A 24,133-nucleotide genomic window follows, 5' to 3' on the forward strand; every position below is an offset into this window, starting at 1 on the left:
GGGCCAAACCGGATTGTCTGGTCACAGAGGAAGCTGTTGACCCCCCCCTACATATTGTTATAAAATTGTGTTGCAGATTAAATAGATTTCATACTGTAGATAGCTTCATAGACTTGTTTGACAGCAATATCATCAGTGTATGTTAGATTCATGTTAATGTGTGTTTTCAGACATTTAACCACTTAAACTGTCAATACTTAGTAAACTTGACCTCAGACTCTGTACTTGATCTGCTCTTTTTACCTCTACAACAAACTTCTTTGCCGAAAATAGCCGATCTACAAGTGAGCTTGTAGATCTGCTATTTTTGGCTAAAGTTCTCCTCAGAATAGGGATGCTAGGGTTCAAGTGGTTAACATAAAATAAATATCCTATCCCTCAAAGATTTGGCGGCCCCCCTGTAGTAACTCTGAGGACCCCTTAGAGGTCCCGGACCCCCTGTTGAAGACCACTGCTCTAGATTCAATGTATCAGTATTGTGTGTGTGGTTCGTCTGTCTCCAACATTTTCTCATCCCTTTGTCTCGTCTCGCCTGGATCCCGTCCACTCTCCAACTGGACCAGAACATGGCCAAAAGTGCCTGACCAAAAGCCACGTGACCACAACTGCAAACACAAGACTTCAGGAATTTTAAGATTTTTAATTAGATCCAGATGTGACTATTTACAACTAAAAAGAAAATAACTCGGGTTACTAAAATTCCACATTCAATTTAAAAAAAGAACTCCTTAGTTGTTGTTTTTTACAGAAAAGGTACTTTCATATTCCCATTCTTGTAGCATTTTAACCATACACTAATATTTCTGTGCTTAAAAAAATAGCAACCTATAATACTTTTTCAATATATTTAAAATGTTCTTTTCCAAATAATAGGAAGACAAGATATACACAAGCATCAGTTAAACCACATCATCATCCTGTACACAGCAAAGAGAACCCTGTCATCTACTGGCATCACCTCTGCAGTTTCACAAACGTCCTGCTAAAAATGGCTCCCTGTCGGCCTCTGGTTCATTATCTAGATGTTTTGTTTAATCCCTGATCTCCACTCACTGCACCGAGACATTCTGTTAACTTCCAGAACATTTAAAACTTCTAGTATAGCTACAACTAGCACGACCCTATCGTTGACAACGGCTACAATTTTGCATTGCATGTTTTTGACGTTTTTTTTTTTAAAGGGAAGTACAAAAAAAACTCATAGAAAAGTATAAATGAAGAATGATTCTCCTGACCCCAATGCACTGGGATTCTGTGTTGGCTCATGCAGGGGATTTTGCAGAATTCAGTAATATGAGAACAAGCGTTCTACACAGTCCTTTAGGCAATAGAGGTTATCCTGGCAACGTGGTCTGACCTTTCCTATCACTAAAAGGGCAGTTCACACAAAAACACGATAACTGCAACTGTAACGATAACAATAACAATATGTGAGCGTCCACACTGATGTATGATACTTTTCTGTTAACAGTGAGAAACGCCCACGGCAGGGGTCATCAATATGTGTCCGTGGGAAAAGACTTGGCCTTGTCCGTGGGAAATTTTAGATTTTCTTTTGCACACCATTATAATGTTCTTATTTTGATCATAAGACCCAATTACTGAATGTCTAGTCTACAGGTTTTCCACTAGTACTAGTGGTTATCAAACGATTCATTTGCAAGGACCCCCATAACGCTGAGAGTGTTCAAATGAAACCAAACGGACATGTAGGGTCCATTTGGTTTCATTTGGTTTCATTTGGTTTTGTTATGGTCATTCAGGGTTAGGTCTTTATGTGTTTCTGGTAACAGTATTGTCCGCTCATTTTGTATGTCTGTGGCAGAGATGGAAGTTTGACAAAAATGTCCACCACAAGCCAGCATGGCGATGACCCCTGGCCCCCGGGCAGAACATCAGAGGGAGCTCCATTGATCTCATTCCCCCCAGATTTGGCACAAACATGGGGATGAATTAATTCTACTATTATGCCATCAAAAACTGCGACTCCCTACTCTCCTTCAAAACCATCATGAAAGCGCAACTGTCTGCAATTTGCAACTGGACCTAGACAAGTCTTCTAGTCTTCTTGCCTAAAGAAATTTCAGTGTGAGCTGATAATAAAGAAATATCGTATCGTATCGTTAGAGTTATCGCACTTGGTGTGGACGGCGCTTTAGCTTGAAGCTCCAAATGGCCACCTCACATCACAACCATAAATACAGGCAAGCCAAACAATAAAAACAAAACAAAAGAAGGCTCAAATAAAAGCTGTCACTAGTCACGTGATCAGAATTACGATATAAAATATCTTTGTGCATTACAGATTTTTTTTTGTTTTTGTGTTTTTGTTATAGGATCTCTCAGAGTCTCAGTCTAAAAGGGATCACAGCAATCTATACACAATTACACAGAATTACACACAATAATCCCAGAGCTTGTCCAGTCATCATCAATGGCACGTCCCAGTCAGTCTTCATTCTCCTGTCCTTTAGTCTCTATAACCTATTATGACTGTGTGTATTATTATTGTCACCGTCATTATTATTATCATTATTATCATTATTATTATTATTATTATTACTATTATTACCATATGTTATTATGTCAACAACATGAGTTAGCTGTGCCATACAGAGTAAAAGCAGGAACAAGGCAACATAGAATGAGGCGCCGTTAAGCCCGATTTACACTTCCGTAGTGCGCCGGCATCGCGCGCCGACAATATGCGACGCGCCGTGAACTTGTGGGTTGGGTATTTTCTGAGCGCGACACCGCCGTGCGACGGAGCGCAAACCAGGCTTTAAAGGTTTGTGATTCGAAACACGGTCCCTGAGGGATACCACATATCAGCAGAGCGTGGACAGAAGGTCCTCTCCCAGACCAAGGGGATTGGATCAAAGTCCTCTGCCAGCCAACCCCCTCCGCCGGTTTGTTGGCACGTGGTCCCCCCCTCCTCCCACACTCCTGTCCCATCCGTCCGTCCGGGAGAAATACTGCATCTGTTCCGCTCCACCTCCACCTCCCGTTTTAGAGAAAGCAACGTAAGCGTTAGAGGTCGATGGAAGGAGGAAAGGGAGGAGCGTTCCTGTTTGTTTGTTTGTTTGTTTTTTTCAGTCGGTTCCAGGTCGTCCCTGATGTTTCTGTTACTGTACATTCACAAATGTAATAAAAACGGGGGCGGTCCGTTTTTAGCAGAGCGACTCCTCAGCGAAGACCCAGCTGGCCGGCATGTAAGTGCTTCGTTGTCCAGGAGGAGGGAGACTAAGGTCGATGGAACCTGGAGAGAAAGGGTCATTTAATGAATTGTCACAGACATACACAGTAGGGATGGGACGATATTAAAGTTAAACGTCACGATTATTGTGGCAAAAAGTATTGCGATTAACGATATTATCCCGACAATCAAAATATGCTTAAATCTTAAAATGTCCCTTTTTTTAACCACTTGAACCCCCAGCATCCCTATTCTGGGGGGAACGTTCTCCAAAAATAGCTGATCTATAAACTCTGTGAGCTTGTATATCTGCTATTTTTGGCGAATTGATTTGTGTAGGGTGAAATAAGAGCGTATTAAATGCACTCTTTACAGGTCCGTTTTATCAAGAAAAGAGGGTTTAAGTGGTACTGAATTTGTAACTCAACAAAAGCTAATTCATCTGTATGTGGACAATTTCACGATGAATTAAAATCTCGGTGATACTATTATTGTGAGCTTTTTTTATCACGATAAATGCTAACGATTATCGTCCCATCCCTAATAGATATAGGTTGTAACAGAGAGCCCACAGATAATGGTAGGACATGCGTACCGTGTATAGATTCTGCTCTCCTCGTGAACTTCCATTTCAGTGCTCTTATAGTCGTTGAGCTCTTTCCGGATGGCAGCCTAAAACAAAGAGCAGAAACATACACCTGGGATCATCACTCAAGGCAAGGCAAGTTTATTTGTATAGCACATTTCAACAACAAGGCAATTCAATGTGCTTTACATAAGACATTAAGCTAAATAAACACACATAAGCTAAATAAGCACATTAACTCTCTCAGTGCCACGCCCCGAGTTATCCCGAGTTTTTCCTGAATACCCTCAGTGCCAGAACGAGAAATCCCGAGTTTTTACTTTTGACTGTAGTCGCGCTATTCTGTTTATTTTTCATGATCACTTTCGCTTCCTGACTCCTTCAGACTCATTGGGTTCCGGTTTCATGACGCAGATTCCGTTTCCGGTTCTCATTTTTTTCCCGCGGTCATTTTCGGCCAGAATAGGGAAAGTCACGATTTTTCACACGGTATAAAAAACGAACGGAGAGGTCCACGTCTACTCTCTTTGGTCTGGGTGACGATCAGTCATCGTAGTCGTGTATCACATCGTAATTTAGCCCGATCAACGATTGTCGAAAATGTCACATCCGGTTATGACCGGATGTGACGTGAGCCTGTTTGGGAGGGGGCGAGTGAGCCAGCGAGGTCATCAATGTGTCGATTTGCTGCTCTCTACTGGTAGAACTGTCGTATGGGTTTAAAAACCCAATCAGATAATTTATTTGAATGAAAAATAAAAAAATAAAAAAAATAAAAAACACGCAAATTGCTGGCACTGGGGGAGTACTTTATGAAAATACTCTTGGCAGTGAAAGAGTTAAAAAAGGACATTTGAATTCAGTTGAAAAGAAAGGAGAAAAATAAGAAATAGAAGTAGTAAAAGAAAAGACATCTCCTTAATAGGAAGCACCTATTCAGGACACATAAAAGGACATTTCAATACAGTAAAAAACTAAAGTAAAAATAAAAACAGAAGAATACGAGTAGCCTAATATTACAGCGCAGAAGAATCATTTTAAATCTCAAAAGGCAGCTGCCTTTTTATGAAACCTAGCGTCCCTATTCATGGGAGACCATTTGGGCTTGTGTTAAGTGAGCTTGTATATGGGCTAATGTTGACTAAAAGGTTTGGTGTAGAGGGAAAAAAGGTGCAGACCAAGAAGAGACCCCAAGTATATAGGGTTTAAGTGGTTACATTTGGGCTTAAAGGACCATAGGGAGGGGAAAGAGGAAACAGCCAGGGAAACAGAAGGGCCCAGTGTGTCGAGGTGTCCATGAGCAAGACACTTAACCCCCCTAGCTGCTCGCCCCCCCAGCACTCAATATGACCACCTGAGCAGCCATCAGTTGGGTGAAGCTGAAACAGAATTTCCCCTGTGGGATTAATACGGCCTACATTATTATCATTACTTGAAATGGAATTGAGATAGATAATTAAACAGTGAAAATGATGCGTTATTTTCTGCCAAAAATCATGTTATCGTATTGGAATGTATTTGGAAGTGTGGATTGATTTAACAAGACTATTGAAGACCGAATATAGTCCCTGGATGAAAGATTGATTTTACGAACAAAATGAAAATATAAATGACTTCTTAACAGCGACATAATCATCAGCCAGAAAAGCAGATCATTATAAGGAGGGTTTATCACCTCTTTATTAAAAAACATAGATCACCGTGGGAGACGGCTAGTATTCATTATTTGAATGACTAACATTTAAGCTGTTTGAAAAGACGTGACAAAATGAGCGATTACCTTGTCAGCAGGGGTCAGCTTGGTCCACGGCTTCTCTGCCCTGCGGTCGTAGTCGTGTGCGTGCGTCACTTCGACGTACTCGTGGAATCGCAGGATCTTCCGGGCCTGGAGCTCTGCCACGGTGGGTCTTTGACTCAGCTAGTCAGACAGGGACAGGACCACATGGCGTCAGAGACATACTATACATGGGATCATCACACAATTCTACATGGGCTTAATGGCACTTTACAGCATGTTTGTAATCATTATATATATATATCGTCTCTGTCGGGTGAAAACCTCATATGTCCAAAAACTATTCCTTTTCAGGATTCAAATTCAAAAATGGCAAAAGCAGCAGATCTACGAGCTCGAAACGTGTCGCTTCGCGCCGCGTTTCGAGCTTGAGGATCTGTTCCTTTTCAGTGACGTTGTAGTATGAGCAAGTAGGCCGTTAATTTACAAAAAACACAAAAAGTTAAAATATGGAGATAAGAGGTTTTTGCCCGACAGCGACGTTATGTAGCCAATTATTTTTACACCTTTTTTTTTCCCCAATAAAAGTTTTATGCCAATGAATTCCTCCTACTGCTTGCCACTGCTGTTGTACCCTACTGGCTCACCTGCCGGTGAGGAGCCCCCACCGGGAGGATTTAGCGTCTCTCCGTCCTACTTCTTCCCATTCAACGTTCTTTTGTTGTTGCTTATTTTACTTAAAGGGGTAGTTCACCCCCCAAATAACTTTTTTTCTATTGATTACTCACCCCATGGAGCCTTGAATTCATGGATATTTTTTTGTTTTTGTCGCATTCCTTCCTTTATTATTTGATTATAATAAATTTAGCCCCATTGATTCCGGTAGGAGACACAAATGCATTTGTGTCTCCTACCGGAATCAATGGGGACACATTTATTATAATCAAATTATTGGCTAAGGAATGTGACAAAAACAAAAAAATATCTATGAATTCAAGGCTCCATGGGGTGAGTAATCAATAGAAAAAAAGTTATTTTGGGGGTGAACTACCCCTTTAATATGATTGATGCTCAGTTTGGGAACCAGGCTACAAATTGGATTTGGGCTCTGGTCTGCCTTTGGGCTGCCAGTCTGAACAGGGCTAGATATCATTGTAAAGCTGTGTGCGTTTTGCCCTTACCTTCCTCGTCAGCCTCCGTTTGATCTCTCTGACTTCGGCTTGTCTGTCAGCCGGATTGGCTGTGAAGAGAACAAAATAATGAAAAATCAGATCTTAATTTAGACCCAACGTGTCTAAAAGTAGCCATCAAAGCACATTTTATCCAGTCTTCAAAAGTGGAACTCTTGCTTACATCAATGTGAGGTGATCTCTGATTGTGTTTTATTACAAATGGAGATCTAAATGTGGCATTTTATTTACAAAATAGTCGTAATCCACCAACAAACACACCAGTTGGGTTTGAGCAAAGAGGCAATATAAAAGACCAAAGGTTCGACTGGTTATTTAAACCGGAACCAAGACCCGATGCAATGGTGTCCAAGCAGGACTTAAACCCCTTGGCAGTGCCCCTTGGCAGTAGAGGCAGAAGGAGAACGAATCTGTGGAATGTGAGTATCTGGGTTGTAAGGCCAGCTACCCGGGTTCATTCGGAGGGCAACAAGTTCTCTGGTAGTTGGAGCCGAACTAGTCGATGTCTTGAAGGCCTAATCTTGCATATTGTATGCTTCGTGTCTTAGGGTGAGTTGATGTCTCAGGGTATATCGTTGGCTGCGGTGCTGGTGTCATCCCGGTGATGTCGCTGTGAGTCAGTCATATCCATATATGGAGTCCCGAGATCGGTCATGCCAAAAGATAGTCTATGATGTCAGGCTTGGATGTTTCTGTTAGCTCCATATATGGGGTTTTAGGAGGGGTCTATGATGTCAGACTTGGGTATTTCAGTTATCTCCATATACAGTATGGGGATGTCGGAAATGAATAGGTCAATTATCTCCATATATATGGGGTTCCAGGCATCCTGAACACGGTCTAACTCACCGTGGTATCCATTTACGACTAATGCTGGCAAGTATGCTCTGAAACGTTCTTTACAGGCAACTTTTCCAAATATTTCTTGGTTCATCCATTTGTAACGGGTGAGTTTGGTTATAGTTGTAGACTCTGAGTTAAACTAACAGTCAGGTCAGTGGTTCTCAACCTTTTCTGAATGAGAGCCCACTTGAAAATCTCCGAAGCATTGGCGGTCCACCCATCTGACCACTTCTTCAGAGCATATGTCAATCAATCGATTGTGGTCCACCTTAGATCAATGGAACTTTAAGCTCTTATTAATTGGTATCACATTTTAATATTAAAGTTACACTAGTCCATCCCCGTCATTTCCACCCACCGTCAATTCTGGCTATGGGACTGCAACCACGACTACTGCAGATCCCATAGTCTGCAAGGACCGTTCACAAAAACGCTAATAAACAACTTAAATATGGGAAAAGTGAAAAACTGGCTTGGTGACTCTCCTCATTATGCCAATGGTCAATGCCCGGGTGCAAGTTCAGATCAATTGGTCAACCTACTGAGGAGAAAACGCGTTTCCAGACAGACAGAGGTCTCTTTATTCTATAGCAGGATAAGAAAGGATAATCATTAAACATCGTTTGCCAATCATTAGGGGGCCCACTTGCAATACCCTCGCCGCCCACAGGTTGAGAAGCAGTGTGTATAGATGGGTTTCCGCGCGACGTCATCACAGAGCAGAGTGTGCAATCTGCGCATGCGGGAGGTAGAACGACCCGGAAGTGCCATTCACTCTATTGTTATTTTCGGGATTTAGATAGGCATAATGCTGCTATTATAGGCATAATAGGCATAATGCTGCTATTATATACAGACAGATACAACTTCCGACAAATCATTTTTATTGAGTAAAGAAGATATTACAAACTGCATCATTTAATCTACTTTCATTAAACCCGGTGAAGACCATTTATTTTATCAATGTACAATGGGCAGAGCTGCTGCGGGTAATAGCGCCCTCTACAGGCTCTTCCCTCCACTGCGCGCGCATCATCCTCTCATGTTTACCAACGGGAAACCCATCTATAGGTAGCATTGGCCTGGGGTCAGTTATTTGTTTGAGGGAAAGGAAAGGCTGAGATGTTTGAGGACCAACAGGAGGAACTTACGTGGAAGGATGTTTCTCTGCTCCAGCTCCTCAGCCGTGGGCCTCTGGCTGAGACGTCTGCAGGAAAAACAGGAGCGCTATTTTTAAAAAGGCCTTCATCACTTTAATTGTCACACAGGCAAAGAAGTAGGCCAAATAAAATGTATGAAACCAATCCCTTGACGTGGCTATTTTCGGTGTAACAGCACGTTTGCCTCGCTTACGCTTAATGAACGATTATAAAAAAATATATTTATATATGTTGATATAGTAGATCTAAAAGTAGATATGTTCGCTATTTTTGTATGCCACCATCGTACAACTAAGTATAATACAGGGTTAAGTGATTAATTAGAGTCATCGATTTAGTCATTTATACATTTATTTTCGTGTCCATTCATTGATATATAATACATAAAAAACAAATATTTTAAAAAGCAGGGATAATAAAAAACATTATATATATTTTAAAAAAAACGTGTAGATTATTCGATTAATCTACATGAGCAGGATTAAGTCGGTTATTGATTCTTAAACATCGGTTTTGATATATTTTCGGTTAATTGCCCAGCCCTGGTTAACACAGTAGCGTTGATGAGCGGTGCATTTGTCTTTACCTAATCACTTTAACCCATTAAGACTGGGAAAGGAACGCATGCGTGCCATTTTTAGATGTCTTTTGCTATTCAAAAATAGCAGATCTACAAGCTCATAGCGTGGCACCGAGTGCCGCGCTATGAGCTTGTAGATCTGCTATTTTTGAAAAATCGTGAACATTTGTGCAAATCTTTGAATAGATATACTGTATTTTTAAAGCGAACATTTTTAACTCAAATCTTCTGGGGGTCCCTGGAACAACATATGTTGAGATGGGGGTCCTCGGTGAAATACATCTAATCTTGACATGAAAAAGTCTGAGAACCACTGATATATCAACAGAAGTTTTTTTTCAAAAAACAGTTTTAGAAGACATTTGTAGAATATATATATTCATAGATTATGCACGAATCTTCTCGATTTTTCTAAAATAGCAGATCTACAAGCTCATAGCGCGGCACTCGGTGCCGCGCTAGGAGCTTGTAGATCTGCTATTTTTGAATAGCCCAAAGAAATCTTAAAATGACACACAGATGCGTTCCCGGTCTTAAAGGGTTAACTAATGACAGATTCTGCCAATAACCAGACTGGTCTTTCTTTACCTGGTGAGCGCGGTACCGATCTGTGTGCGGATGGCCTCCCACTGCTCTCGGCTCTGCCAGGTGAGGCCGGTCTTCTGACCCGGAGGCTGATCCTCCCGGGCCATCCTGTCCTGGGCGAAGCGGTCCCGGTCCCTCTCCGGGGCGGAGGGCCGGGCGGCCAGCTTCAGAGCCAGGGTGTCCTTTCTCTTCACCCGGTTGGCCAGGGCACCTGGTGGGGACACACGCCAAGCACAGAGAGAGGACCAGGTGAGGTAGGCAGGACAGGCAGCCAGGCACACACACGTACTGTACTTTTGGCTTTTTTTACACTACAAGAACTAAATGTAGCTCTCCACCAAACAGACTGCTACGTATTACTACAGACTGGAAGTCGAATGAAGTCGGGAGATCAGTCTGTTGGAAGGTGTGGAAAAACGTTGCTGAATAATGCACCTGAGAGCCGACACCGACAGACAGCTACTATGGTGCTAAAAATAGCCTATGGCTTGATGTCTTTTTCAACGGCAATCCTTTAGCTGCTGACCCCCCCTGAAACCCCCTCAAGGACCCCTGGGGGCCACTGTTCCAGACGGACAGAGGTTTCTTTATTTTATAGTAGGATAGTAGGATTATCATTAAAATCTTAGTGTTTTTCCCCCTGGTCAGCCGGGGCGCCTGATGGAGGGGAAAGGAACTGGTTGGAATAACGTGTTCCTTCCACGTGCTACGTCCTACCGGGGAGGTCAGTTGGCTCTCATGCACTGAAGGAGGCATGAGCTCGGCCCTGGCCTCCCTAGGTTGGCAGAGGGAGTGGGTGCCCAGGATTACATAGACAATTGGCACTGAGTGTAAAAAATAGGGGTTACAAAATCTTGGGGGGAAAAATAAAATAAAAAACTCTTAGTGTTTTGCCAATTATTTGGGGGCCCACGTGCAATACGCTTGTAGCCCACAGGTTGAGAACCAGTGGTGTAGGTACGTAAGCATTGGCCTGGGGTCAGTTGGGACTGCTTCTTTCTTTGGTGTTTCGCCCAGGTGGGCGTGGTTGGTATGTCTAAACCTAACCCTAACCTCACAGAAAATATGCCTTAACCCAGTGGTTCCCAAACTTCTTTTTAGTCTTCCCGGGAGCCAAACTAGTGAAAATAAATAGCCCATCTACAAGCTCACAACGCGTCGCATCGCGCCGCGTTGTGAGCTTGTAGATCGGCTATTTTCACTAAAGTTTTTTAAAATGTATTTTTTTATGGAATTTAGCATCGTTTTATGAATAATTGTAAAAAAAATCTTTTGAAATACATATATATTTTTAAATAAGAAGTAAAAAAAAGGGATATTTACTTGCAAGTCGGTTGACCTTGATAAACAGTGGCCTTCATAAAACCATTATCCCTTCAAACTGTGAAAAAAAAGAACGTTGCTTACTGGGCGGAGCCTCGTCTTCCTCATCCTCGTCGGAGTCTTCGTCCTTGTAAAGCACGGGGCCGTCCGAGTCGCTGTCCTCCCTGTGCATGGCCACGCCCCCCCGCTCCCCTTCCTCCTCCTCCTCCTCCTAGGGATGATGGCACCATACCATTAGTGAGGGAAATAATTACGACTATTACAGTACGTGTACATTTATTCCACAACACTATGTATCTATTATTCTCTCAGCACCACTGCCCTAACCATGGAGTGTTGTTGTTAGTAGGAATAAACACAGAAGCACCCGGGAGGACGTGGACTAAGAAAGGGGAGGAGCCAAACCGAGTTCCTGTTTCTACACAAAAAAAGGAGGTGGTGCCCCCAATGCGTTCCCAGATTGTGGATCTACAATATCAAATGAGCATTTGTAAATTAATTAATTACATTGGCTTTTTTCTTGTTGTTTAGTTTATTATGAATTATTATATATATATTTTTTTACAATTGCCACCTTTCAAAACAAATAATGCAGTAGCCAAATAATATACAAAATAATCAATAAAAGGTCTATCTCTTTGGAAGTAAATAAAAACTAGATGTTTAAACATCCATGCAGAGGCTGCAGGACCTCTGTCTGCAAGGCTCTTCAACTGTGTGTACAAATGGAGGGTATTAGTAAAACCGGTTATAATAGTCCCATCCCTACCTCCTCCTCCTCCTCTTCCTCCTCCTCCTCTTCCTCTTCCTCCTCATCCTCCTCGCTGCTGTTGTTCCCCTCCGGCAGGATGATGGTGACTCCTCCGGCATCGCCCACCAGGCACCGGCGGCTCCGAGGCTCCAGCTCGGGCTGCGGGATCTCCCCGTCGTACGGCACCTCCTCTTCATCGTCCTCCTCCTCCTCATCCTCCTCTTCCTCCTCCTCCTCGGAGTAGTCGTCCTCAGCGCTGCGGGGGAGGGGGGGGGGGGGAGAACATGTCAGTTTGAATACAAGAACGCCCGCCACCAGGTATTCCTAACCTTAACCTCAGTAAAACTATGCCTAAACCTAACCTTATTCCTAATCTTAACCTCAGTAAAACTATGTCTAAACCTAACCTTATTCCTAACCTTAACCTCAGTAAAACTTTGCCTAAACCTAACCTTATTCCTAATCTTAACCTCAGTAAAACTATGCCTAAGGGCACGGTCACACCGCACTTTTGTTCTAGCTATGGGGCGGATTCTGCCAATGCATTTCAATGGGAATGGAGCGGTTTGCTGCAGAAATCCGCAAATGGCAGCAAACTGCTCCATTCCCATTGAAATGCATTAGCAGAATCCGCCCCATGGGTAGAATAAAAGTGTGGTGTGACCGTGCCCTAACCCTAACCTTATTCCTAACCTTAAAGGTTCTATGACATTGATTTTCACATTTTTTTATGTTTTTTGGGGGGTTTTATGACCTCAATTACACCCCAAAAATCTGAACTTTGAACATTCAGTGGATTTTCTGTGGTCTGGGGTTTTCTGAATAATTAGGCTGAAAAGTAATCTGAGTTTGGCCCTTCGGCAGTGAGGTCACAGCCGATTAATCCCGCCCACTCTCCTCCTCGCCCCTCCCCTCCCCTATCCTTTCCTTTGGGGGGGGCGGAGCAGAGGCGATGATTGACAGGCAAAATCCCTCACCAGCGACACCCGCAGGCAAAGATTTCTTTTTTCATTGCAGTTGAAAAGGCTTTAGAAATGTGAGAGAAAAACACCTGCCATGGATCAATGGAGTGGAATTTTTTGTTAAAACTTTCTATACACGTTTGAAGGACCATGACAAAGACTTTTAATGTGTGGTAAAACTGAACGTCATGAAACCTTTAACCTCAGTAAAACTATGCCTAAACCTAACTTTATTCCTAACCTTGACCTCAGTAAAACTATGCCTATAACCCTAACCTTATTCCTAACCTTAACCTCAGTAAAACAAATACATGCGAGTCTTCCGATTACAGCCAGTTTAACGCTGAATGGTCTCTGTGCATAACTATAGTTGTGGGTTTCCAGAAGCTGGCATATACGTTTCCTGTTCTGGTCCGGTTTCCCATAGCTTTGTCCGATTGGCTCGGCAGCAGACAGGCAGCAGACAGGAACAGGAAACATGTGGTTTAAATGAGCTGCCAAGCCAAGCAAACGATCCTATGGGAAACTGAATCGGAACAGGAAACATGTATGTATGCCACCTGCTGGAAACCTAGGACTACAGTTACAGTTACAGTATGCACAGAGCCCGTTCACACCAGCAGTGTATTTCGCTGCAGCAAAGAAAAAAAATAATTTCTTCAATTCTTCAAGACAAAACTGAAGTAATTGTTTGTGGAGGCAAGGAAGACCGATTAAAAGCCTGCGCCCAGCTTGGTAATGTTAAAGGAGTAGTTCACCCAATTACATATTTTCTATCGATTACACACCCCATGAAGCCTTGAATTCATGGAGATTTTTTAGTTTTTGATGATCGGCGTAGTCTCCAGTAGGAGACTCGATGGAGACTCTTTGAGCCGATCATCAAATTATTGACTTCGGAATGCGACAAAAACAAAACAATCTCAATTAATTCAAGGCGCCATGGGATGAGTAATCGATACAAAATAAGTCATTTTGGGGGTGAACCCAAAATCCCTTTAAAAACCACAAACCAAGCTAAAAACCTTGGCGTAGTCCTGGACTCATGGATTCCTCTTCATTATACTGACTACTGTAACAGTGTCTTTATAATAGGTCTCCCTAAAAAAGAATTAGATCAGACCACTGCAGTTGATCCAGAATGCTGCTGCTCACATTCTTGTCCCTGGTTGACTAGTGGTATTGCCTGAAGGACAAATTTCTATATCTCCCCATAGTAAGCAGACATGCTCTATTGGCTTAGTGGTAAAACACTTCAGCACTTGCACGGGGGGACCCGGGTTTGAAGCCCCGGTAGGACATGGAAGTTACAGAGTAAAGCTTTAAGACACTGTCGTTTTATTTACTATAAATTCCGGACTGCAGCTTTAAGTAATGAGATAAGTAATGAGATAAGTAATTAAATAAGCCACAGTTAGTTCAGAACTTCAAACACAACACTAATCTAGTGCAGCTCGAGCCCTAATAGTATTTGATGTCTCCCCGGGACCCAAGCTGGTGAAAATAGCTGATCTACAAGCTCACAACGCGTGTGAGCTTGTAGATCGTTTATTTTCACTACTGCTTAAGTTTTGTCATTTTTTCTAATTCATGTAGTTCCTTTGATTTTTTTTATTAATTTATGTAATTATGTTGAAAGATGTTTGAATTTGTTTTTAATTTCTGGAACGTTAGGATAAGGATAATTCCTTTAACAGGTCCGTTCATGAAAGTCCTTGCGGTCTTGTTTCCAATGAGGGCCTGTGAGCAATTAGGGGTTAAGAGTCTTGCTCAGGGACAAATTTCATTTCATCGACACATTTGCTGGCCTGGCCTGGAATCGTACCTGGGGCAACCAGGGCCTCTGGCTCCCTAGGCGGGCTCACTAACCACTCAGCTATGGCCGCCCCTAAATTTTTTATTTCGTTTTTTGGGGGTAGATTTTTGAAAATCTTTTGAAACACGAAAACTAAATGTATAGGAAAAAGAAATAAAGGGATGTTTACTGGCGACCCATAAACAAACGGGTCCTGACCCGACCTGGTCCAACTCACAGTTTGAGCGGCTGGATGCTGACGGGCAGCGGACCCTGGTAGTCCTGGGGGGTCTCGAACAGCAGCGAGTGGGCCGTGCGCTGCAGCGAGCCGTCCGGGTGCAGGCCGCCGGGGGCCGGCCCGGGGCTGGACAGCGCCCGCTGGATCATGATGTGCAGCGGGATGGGGGCCGGCCGCTGGAGCGGGTGGTCCATGGGCGGGCTGGGCGGGTCGAACAGCATGGGGATGATGGGCTGGGGCAGCGGGTGGGGGTAGGAGTGCTGGTGGTGCAGGTGGTGGTGGTGGACGTGCTGCTGCCGGGGGGGCGACGGCGGGATGTGGGTGGGCAGCGGCGGGGACGGGGGAGGAGGAGGCAGCTGGAAGCCCACCGATAGGCCGCCGCCGCCGTGGTCGTTGGCGGGGGAGGGCATGGCGGGCAGGGAGGAGGGGCCGGGGATGCACTGCAGGGGGGACGGCGCGCCGGGGGAGGAGGGGTCGTCCGGGCTGCGCTTGGTCACCGGGGTGGTCCTCTTCGGGGGCATCGGCGGAGAGGGCTTGGCCGGCACCAGGCTGGCACCTCCGGTGGCTTGAGCCAGGTCCGCTGTTGGGTTTTAGCAGGGGAAGAGTTAAAAAAAACACTTTCCATAACACAGCATACAGTATGAAGCCGTTATCTTATAGGCTTATGAATATGTATTCGTTAGAGAGACGTCGTTTCGGTCGCAGAGTACGAGGGTACTTATTTCCCCCCCCGGCTGCCGCTGTGATGTGAGTGCATGACATGACATGTGCAACAGTATTGTGCAAAGCACTGTGAGCAAATGCACTGACTATGTATGTTCTACATGAATGCAGTAGTGACTCGGGTCACATGTCTGCTTCTACATGAATGCATACATTAAGCCTACACATGGCATGGTTGCTAGCCAAGCCTACGGGCTGTATAAACCAGGGATTCCCAAACCTTTCAGCCTCGAGGCCCAAAAGATCAACCGTTTGGGAACCCTTGCTCTACACCAGTGGTTCTCAACATTTCTCATGTCAAGGACCCCCCAAAATGAAATGTATTTGGCCGCGGACCCCCATCTCAAATATTTCGAGATTTTGAGTTACAAATGTTCGCTTAAAAATATGTATATTCAAAGGTTTGCACACATTTTTATGATTTTTCAAAAATAGCAGATCTACAAGCTCATAGCGCGACACTCTGTGCCATGCTATGAGCTTGTATATCTTCTATTTTTTAACAGCCAAAGTATAAAAGGTAAAAATTATTGTGATGCTATATTAACACATTTTGCTGGGGACCCCCTGGAACCCCCCCCAAGGACCCCACTTTGAGAACCAATGCTCTACACAGCCAATTGGCAGACTGATTGATGCGATTGAAAACCTCAAATTTGTGTCACCTTCTCAGTGCCGAAAGGCGACCGTGACAACAACCCATAAACAAATGGGTTGTTAGCTAAATGGCAAACCTTGTGGTTAAACGCATGCACAGTTGTATATTTGTGTATCAATGAGAGTCTTTTTTTGTTTTATACGTGTGGACATGGAACAGCTTTATAAGAACAGCAAAAAGCCATAGCCGATAGCCGTGCTACAGACAGAGCAACAACATACAGAGACAAAGAGATCAAGAGCTGCCAGACTTGAAGCATGCGAGAAGCTGGAGTGAATTAGATGGACCACTTCCTCTGTAAACACAATCACGCCAGTATCTTATAACCCTTCCCCCTGCTACATCCATCCATCCATTCATACATCCACCCACCCATCCCCCACCGCCTGTCACCAGCCTGCCACACTGGAACACTTTCCTTTGATGGACTGCTTGTTTTTCCTTATTATGCTGGATTGATTTGTGGAACTACCACGTGGATTTGACCTGTAGTCAGGGTTGCATTGCTCATGGGACGGCCTGACACGCCGTGCAGAAACCTATTTGACCAGGAGCACACGCAGGCACACGCATAGATTTAAAACAACTTTAGATTCACACCTCAACAAAGTTTACAAAGGCTCCCGACTCACACCAGGTGGATCAACATAGGAATGAGCCTAGATGCATATCAATTGTCCATTGTGTGACCTGTAGTGTAGGTGTTAAGCGACGTGCGCGTCACGTCATTAAAAGTGCAACCACGTTCCAATTCAGCATTGCAACACTGCCTGTAGAGGTTGTTGATGTTTTGTTTTTGTTGCCTTATACCTTCCTTCCTGCGGATGCATTGTTACCTTTTGCACCTTATGTCATGTCTAACCTCGGGTGACCTTATATTCAGCCCCTCAAACTGGGACCCTTAAATCAATGTGCACGTTCGTCGTGCACACGCGCGCCCATTCATGTGCACGCGCACATGCGTATACACACCATAGGTGTTGCATACAGGCAACGACTGATTGACAAATACCAGCCTCAGCGTTGAATTCAGACACGCAACGCATTTGTTCATGTTTTCTGATTGGTTAGGTGAGCCTGTCAACATGAAAATAACATGATAAACGTCTATGCAACCACTAAAAACAACTGTTATTAATGTAATTCTGGCCGAAAACCGGGACAATTTTGTAGTGAATGTTGAAAACAGGGACATATTATTAGTGTTTTAGAGAAATTTGGCTTGAAAACGGGACAATCCCCGTTAAACCGGGACATCTGGTCATAGACGCCGATACCGCGGGGGCCTCGGGGCTTAAGCCCCCACCCGAAATGATCAGCCCTCACATCAATCTCAGATGTCGGGGCTCAAACTTACAGTACCATTACCATTACTATAGCAGGGCGCAGCTCTGAAGGTGCAAATGTGCGCCCGCGAGAGAGCCGGCAACGCGTCATTAACACCTTGAACAATAGCCCAGAGAAAAAAAAAATGATGGTGCAAATGATGGAGCTTTGCACAAAATAGAATTTCACCTATACTATACTTCTTTACACCAGTCCTGTAAACATGTTGATGATGTGACAAATAAGTGATTCTGCTCCATCCATCCATGCATCCACTCATACATCCAGCCGTCCCAGAAGAGCAGACATGTAGTGGATTGGGGGGGGGGGGGCGGGGGGGTTCACCTGATGCAGAGCAGAGCAGACCACAGCTCAATGTTTCAGAACAAACCTTCCTCACTGTACATGCCCAAGGTGCAAGCACTTACACACACAGCACTCACTCCTTACGCCAACACACACTCTCTCCCCCTTTATGATGCACCAGGCATCACACACACACACGCACACACGCACACACACACACACACACACACACACACACACACACACACACTCTACTGGCGCGCACGCACGCACGCACACACACGCTTGTTTGTTACGCTCATGCAGTGTAATCACAGTGCCATGTAACATTCCAGGCCATGGGCAAGTTAATTAACACTAGCATCCGACGGCCATTAAAAAGGGACAATATTTGACAGCTGGAACGGAGCCGACATGATGGGAGGATAGAGCGCAGCCTCAGAGGCCCCCGGCCGTGCGGGCGGGGCGGGGCGGGGCAGGGCGGGGCGGCGGGATACCACCAAGAGAGGGCGTGGCTTGCTTTACCTGAGCGCAGGCCTCCCGCCCGCCGGCACAGGTAGACGGGCAGGGACAGGTAGACATCATAGTCGCACTCCCGCTTCCAGCAGGACCAGTAGAGGGGAAGCTGAGCTTTGTCTGCCCCCTGCAGGGCGGAGGCTGACGGGGGAGGAGGAGGAGGAGGAGGAGGAGGAGGAGGAGGAGACGAGACGGAGGTGGCTTCAGCTAGCGTACCATGGAATGACTGGCAAGCATATGGATGGACACAGTGTACCCAGCAGGGGGCGCTGACGTAGGCTCTTTTTGGACCTTGTTTCCGCCCCTGCTCCTGTTTAATAAGCTTCCATCTTTCTGTGTTCACCTTTTAAATACTTCATGTTCCGTCGATAATTATATCACGGCCAGGGAATACACAATGAATCGGTTATCATATCGGTATCGGTGGCATCGGCATCGAACCGATATCAAAATAATATATCGGTTTTAGCCGATATTTTATTTTATATATATATTTTTTTATATGAAGCAGAATAATCCTTTTGTGATGATGAAGGCTACCGTGTCAATCAGTGTTTTCTGGGGATACTTTCTAGAGGGTCAACAAGTTGGAAAATGTCTCCATCAGAATCACAGGCAGGTTACTGTATTACAGGTGTAAGGTAAACCCTATCAGAAACTTGTATTCCGATACCTGTATCGGTCGGTTTGATCGTGGCAATTAATCGGCCAAAAATTCTATATCGTGCATCCCTGATTACGGCGCCGATCCAATCGATCGACTGATAATTGTTGTATGAATACATTTCTTGCTCTAAACAGAAACAGAGAGTCAGTGGGACTGGTCTGGTCATTGGCCTGGTGCTCTGGTGTTGTGAAGCAGAAAATGCTGGCGCCCACTGCTAATTTCCACACGGCGTGGTGCAATTTGTTCCATCTGCTAGACGTTGGCAACAAACTACAAAACCAAGTGAGGTGTCTGACTATTTTTTGCCCCATTTGAGGAGTTATCCTCACACGGTAAACAAGCACAGGTCTAACAGGTGACTCCAGAGAGTAAAAAACACACAGTAACAATCCTCTGTGTTCATTAATCCATGTGTAACTTTGAGAGTGTACAAATGGGACCAAATGGATCCTTGCAGGTCCATTTGTACACCCTCAGGGTTAAATTATGTGCGTGCAGTAAGTGATTTTCTTTTGTTAAAATAAGTGTTACATTTTGATAGTAATCATTGCTGTCGGGTGGTTCTTCAAGTCTCTCCATCTCTCCAGCTCTTTGGTAAACAGAAAATAAGTTTTCAGGTCGATACCAAATACATCCAATCAGGAGAGAGAACTCATAATAGAATACAGGATAAACTAGTACAATGGGAAGTGATGAAACAAACAAATGAGCAGAACAAAATGGGAACTGGAACGCAAGTTATTAAACGATCTCTGTGAAGTTCTACAGTATCTCCCGATTGGGTGAAATTTGTAACCCACTGGAAAATATATTTTCTGTTTATTAAAGGAGCTGGAGAGACGGGGAGACCACTGTTACTGAACAAACACTCTATAATAGCCGTGATTACTATAGAGCTTTAACTTTTTAACAATAAACCTTTTGTTTTAACAAAAATATATCACTTAGCTAGAGCACCTTTAGCATCGAAGATTGTAATGTTTATATCGGCTCATTCTAAGTTGCGTTACCGGCAACCGTGACTCATTTCAGTCAAACACTATCGAGGCCGATGTAATGACATTAAGCGATATCAAAACAAGATACAAGGCACCAGTTCTATCATCATCCCTGCAGATAAGAGAGAGAGAGAGAGAGACAGCCATGCGCTAATGGGAATAAAGTCCAGATCCCCCGAGGAGAGAAACCTACAGTAAACAAACAACAACAACAACGAGACAAGGAGCCAGCATCTGTGCAGCAGCTTCCTTCCATCAGCCTGTTTATCTTCTTCACTGCGTACAGTACAGTGAAGCTGCTTCCATCAGCCTGTTATCTTCTTCACTGCGTACAGTACAGTGAAGCTGCTGCCATCAGCCTGTTATCTTCTTCACTGCGTATACAGTACAGTGAAGCTGCTGCCATCAGCCTCCAGAGTCCCTGGATTAAAGTTCTCAGTCGCTATACGACAGATTATTCCATAGAAGCCAGCACGTCTTCTATGGAAAGCATGTTGTGCAGCGAAAATAGCCGATCTACAAGCTATTAGTTTTTTAAAGATTAGAACATTTGAAGTGAACAAACTAGTTTAGAAGCATTTTCCATAAAACCCTAATGGAAAATTCATAAAAGCAAATGTTAAAGGAGTAGTTCACCCAGTTTTTGTCGCTTTCCTAAGCCAATAATTTGATGACCGGCAGTCTCTCCTGTAGGAGACTCAAAGGATACATTAGCATCTTTCCGCCGGTCGTCAAATTATTGGCTTAGGAATGCGACAAAAACAAAAAGATCTCCATGAAATCAATGCTTCATGGGGTGTGTAATTGATAGAAAATAATGTGAACTACTCCTTTAGAGGCTCGTGATTTCTTCACCTGGTTGGCAGTATGTAGAACAGCAGGAACAATATTACTAAATCATCATCATCATTCTTTTACATTATTGTGTAAATTGTTTAGGAAACCTTTCACACAGTGGTTTTATTTTTGCTTTAATCCACGGGGATCCCTGCTTTATCTTCTTCACTGGGTACATACGGTACAGTGAAGCTGCTGCCTCCATCATCAGCCACCAGAGTCTCTGTTTATCCTCTTCACAGCGTTACGGTGCAGTGAAGCTGCTTCCAAAAGATAGTCCACAGGCTTATTAAGCAGTCAGCTGGGGAACAGCTGCTCAAGCTGTTCACCTAGCATCGTTACCAGGATACAGTACAGTACGTGTCTCTCCGTGTGTGTGTGTGTGTGTGTGTGTGTGTGTGTGTGTGTGTGTGTGTGTGTGTGTGTGTGTGTGTGTGTGTGTGTGTACTTGCATATTACTATACACGTGAGGACCAAATGTCTGACAAGTATAGCAGAATTTGAGACATAAGACTGTAAGACAGAAGTTGTGAGGACAATTTTCCTGGTCCACTGTGGTTTTATGGTAAAAAAAAGAAAGAAAAAGATCTTACAATTAGGGAGAGATTCAGTTTGTGTTTAGGGTTAGAATTAGACATCTAGAAGTTAGGTTTAGGGGTTGGGGTTAGAGTTACACCGGATTTATACTTTGTATAATTGTAGTTACTTGCCGGTGTCGTGCACCGACAATACAGAAAACGGCAAAAGAAAAGGTCAAAACGACATTCATACATGCCTGTCACTATGTTTATGTCCTCGCAAGTATAGTAAAACAAACGTGTGTGTGTGTGTGTGTGTGTGTGTTCGCATGGGTTACTATGTTGACTCTCCGGGGAGAGCCTGTCCATGTCGTCTGTCATGCGAGCAACAGAAGAGTGCTTTGTGCTGTCACTTGTGCACTAACCCGTGAGTGCGCACGTGTTGTTGTGTGCACTACAGTATGCAGAGTAACATGTACTTCTGTACTGTACTGTGTGTGTGTGTGTGTGTGTGTGTGTGTGTGTGTGTGTGTGTGTGTGTGTGTGTGTGTGTGTGTGTGTGTGTGTGTGTGTGTGTGTGTGTGTGTGTGGTGTGTGTGTGTGTGTGTGTGTGTGTGTGTGTGTGTGTGTGTGTGTGTGTACGCCTGTGGGTAAATGTGACTACGCGTTCCAACGACGGAGCGCCTGACTGTGCATAACGCATGGCTTAACAAGTAGGTATGTTAGCTCTATAATTGTACATATTTTGATGCAGTTTTAATATGCATTAAGCCACGGACCCCCCAGTTGATACGAATTGTATTTCTGGAACCCCAATCTAGACTGTAAACATCTTCAGTATTCATCTATCTGTGAGAGTGTACAAGCGGAAAGGAATGGACCCTTAGGGGATGTTGTCCACAGAACACATTCACAGGAGTGATTTGGATATCATGTCCAGAGCACTTGCAACTTTCGAATATATCAACCGTTTCTGTGCTTAAAAGGATCCCTGGCTTAATACATTATAATTGCCATATATAACTAAAATAAAATTTTTAAAACACCTTCAATATTTTATTTTATTTTAAAAATAGTCTTTCACTCAATTAGTCCATGAGCCAGAGCCCCAAAATTGAGCAATTATCATCGAAAGAGTGGGCAAAACCAAACCTATATTAAATTGTTCAGAGGGTCAATACGAGTAAATAAATGTATGATAACCTCACCACAGGAGCAGCTTTTTCATGGTTATCACACATTTTGTAATTTTCCCCATACGTACATGACAGGTCAAAAAATTACAAAATTTTAAAAAGAGTTATCATAATGAAACTTCCTGAGTTGATTACTTACATGAAGACAATGATTTATCGTATTACAAGTTTTCTGAAATTGTATATTTAAATATGCAAATTAGGCATTTAGTCCATGAGCCAGAGCCCCAAAATTGAGCAGATATTGAATATTCCCTCGTTAAAAACCTTTGAATCCAACATCTTAACAAAATGAAATAAGTATGTTGACTCTGGCTTTGTCCAATGTTGATTCTGGAAAGTTATGCAAATTTGGGCATATTTTCCTATGCCTAATTTGCATATTTAAATATACAATTTCAGAAAACTTGTAATACGATAAATCATCGTCTTCATGTAAGTAATCAACTCAGGCAGTTTCATTATGATAACTCTTTTTAAAATTTTGTCATTTTTTGACCTGTCATGTACGTATGGGGAAAATTACAAAATGTGTGATAACCATGAAAAAGCTGCTCCTGTGGTGAGGTTATCATACATTTATTTACTCGTATTGACCCTCTGAACAATTTAATATAGGTTTGGTTTTGCCCACTCTTTCGATAATAATTGCTCAATTTTGGGGCTCTGGCTCATGGACTAAATAGGGGCCGCTCCCGTTGCAAGTTGATGATGTCATTTGTCCATGTGTGGTCCAGCCCTATGGAATGTATGGAATTCATGTGCTAATAAAAAATCACACCCAGTGTGAAATGAGCGGTGTATATCACAGTGATGGAAGCTCACTTCAAACTTTTTTTTTTGAAGTGCGTGGTGCTATTTATAGGTTATGAATTTCATCATGCGTCTCGCTAGCCAATCACAGTACTGAGCAAAGGGTCTGAATACTTATCAGCCAATCACAGCACAGCGACCCCAACCCCACTTATAGGAGCGGTTACACCGCTCAAAAACAACTTCATACTTCCTAAAGTTAATATTTTAAAACATTTTATAGCACATGCATTTCATGCATTCCATAGGACTGAACCATACATGGACAAATGACATCATCAACCTGCGACGGGACTTGTTTCTATTGAGTTAAAAGATTAACTGTTTCTAAAATAAATACAATATTTAAGGTGTTTTTAATTTAAAATTTTAGTTATAGAGGGAAATTATACTGTATTAAAGCATATAAGGCTTATTAGCCAGGGATCCTTTTTAAACGTCCTGTCATCTATCTGTCTAACTATCAATCTATCTATGCTGAGGACCCGCTGGAACCCCCCCCTCAAGGAACCACCCGGCGGTCCCCACACTGAGAACCAAGCGTGTCAGGGGGATCCGGGTGCCTGATCACATGACATCGCGGTCGGTACGCAGTGGTGGAAAAGGTACTCAAATTCTTTACTTAAGTAAA

The 24,133-nt window shown here is 43.5% G+C and overlaps 1 protein-coding gene across 1 annotated transcript in view; it reads right to left on the reverse strand.

Annotated features, from left to right (window-relative positions):
- Nucleotides 1-625: 625 nt before the first annotated feature.
- phactr4b (phosphatase and actin regulator 4b) overlaps nt 626-24,133 on the reverse strand; it is a 49,367-nt gene continuing 25,859 nt past the window's right edge. The window contains 10 exon segments of the mRNA XM_080425761.1: nt 626-3,259; nt 3,792-3,868; nt 5,563-5,700; nt 6,699-6,757; nt 8,702-8,757; nt 9,879-10,086; nt 11,283-11,409; nt 11,968-12,205; nt 14,945-15,524; nt 18,483-18,614. Coding sequence (XP_080281887.1) covers nt 3,244-3,259; nt 3,792-3,868; nt 5,563-5,700; nt 6,699-6,757; nt 8,702-8,757; nt 9,879-10,086; nt 11,283-11,409; nt 11,968-12,205; nt 14,945-15,524; nt 18,483-18,614 — 1,631 coding nt within the window. The 3' untranslated portion in view covers nt 626-3,243.

Source organism: Gymnoscopelus braueri (genome assembly GCF_963280865.1).
Source record: "Gymnoscopelus braueri genome assembly, chromosome: 4".
NCBI classification, from domain to species: domain Eukaryota; kingdom Metazoa; phylum Chordata; class Actinopteri; order Myctophiformes; family Myctophidae; genus Gymnoscopelus; species Gymnoscopelus braueri.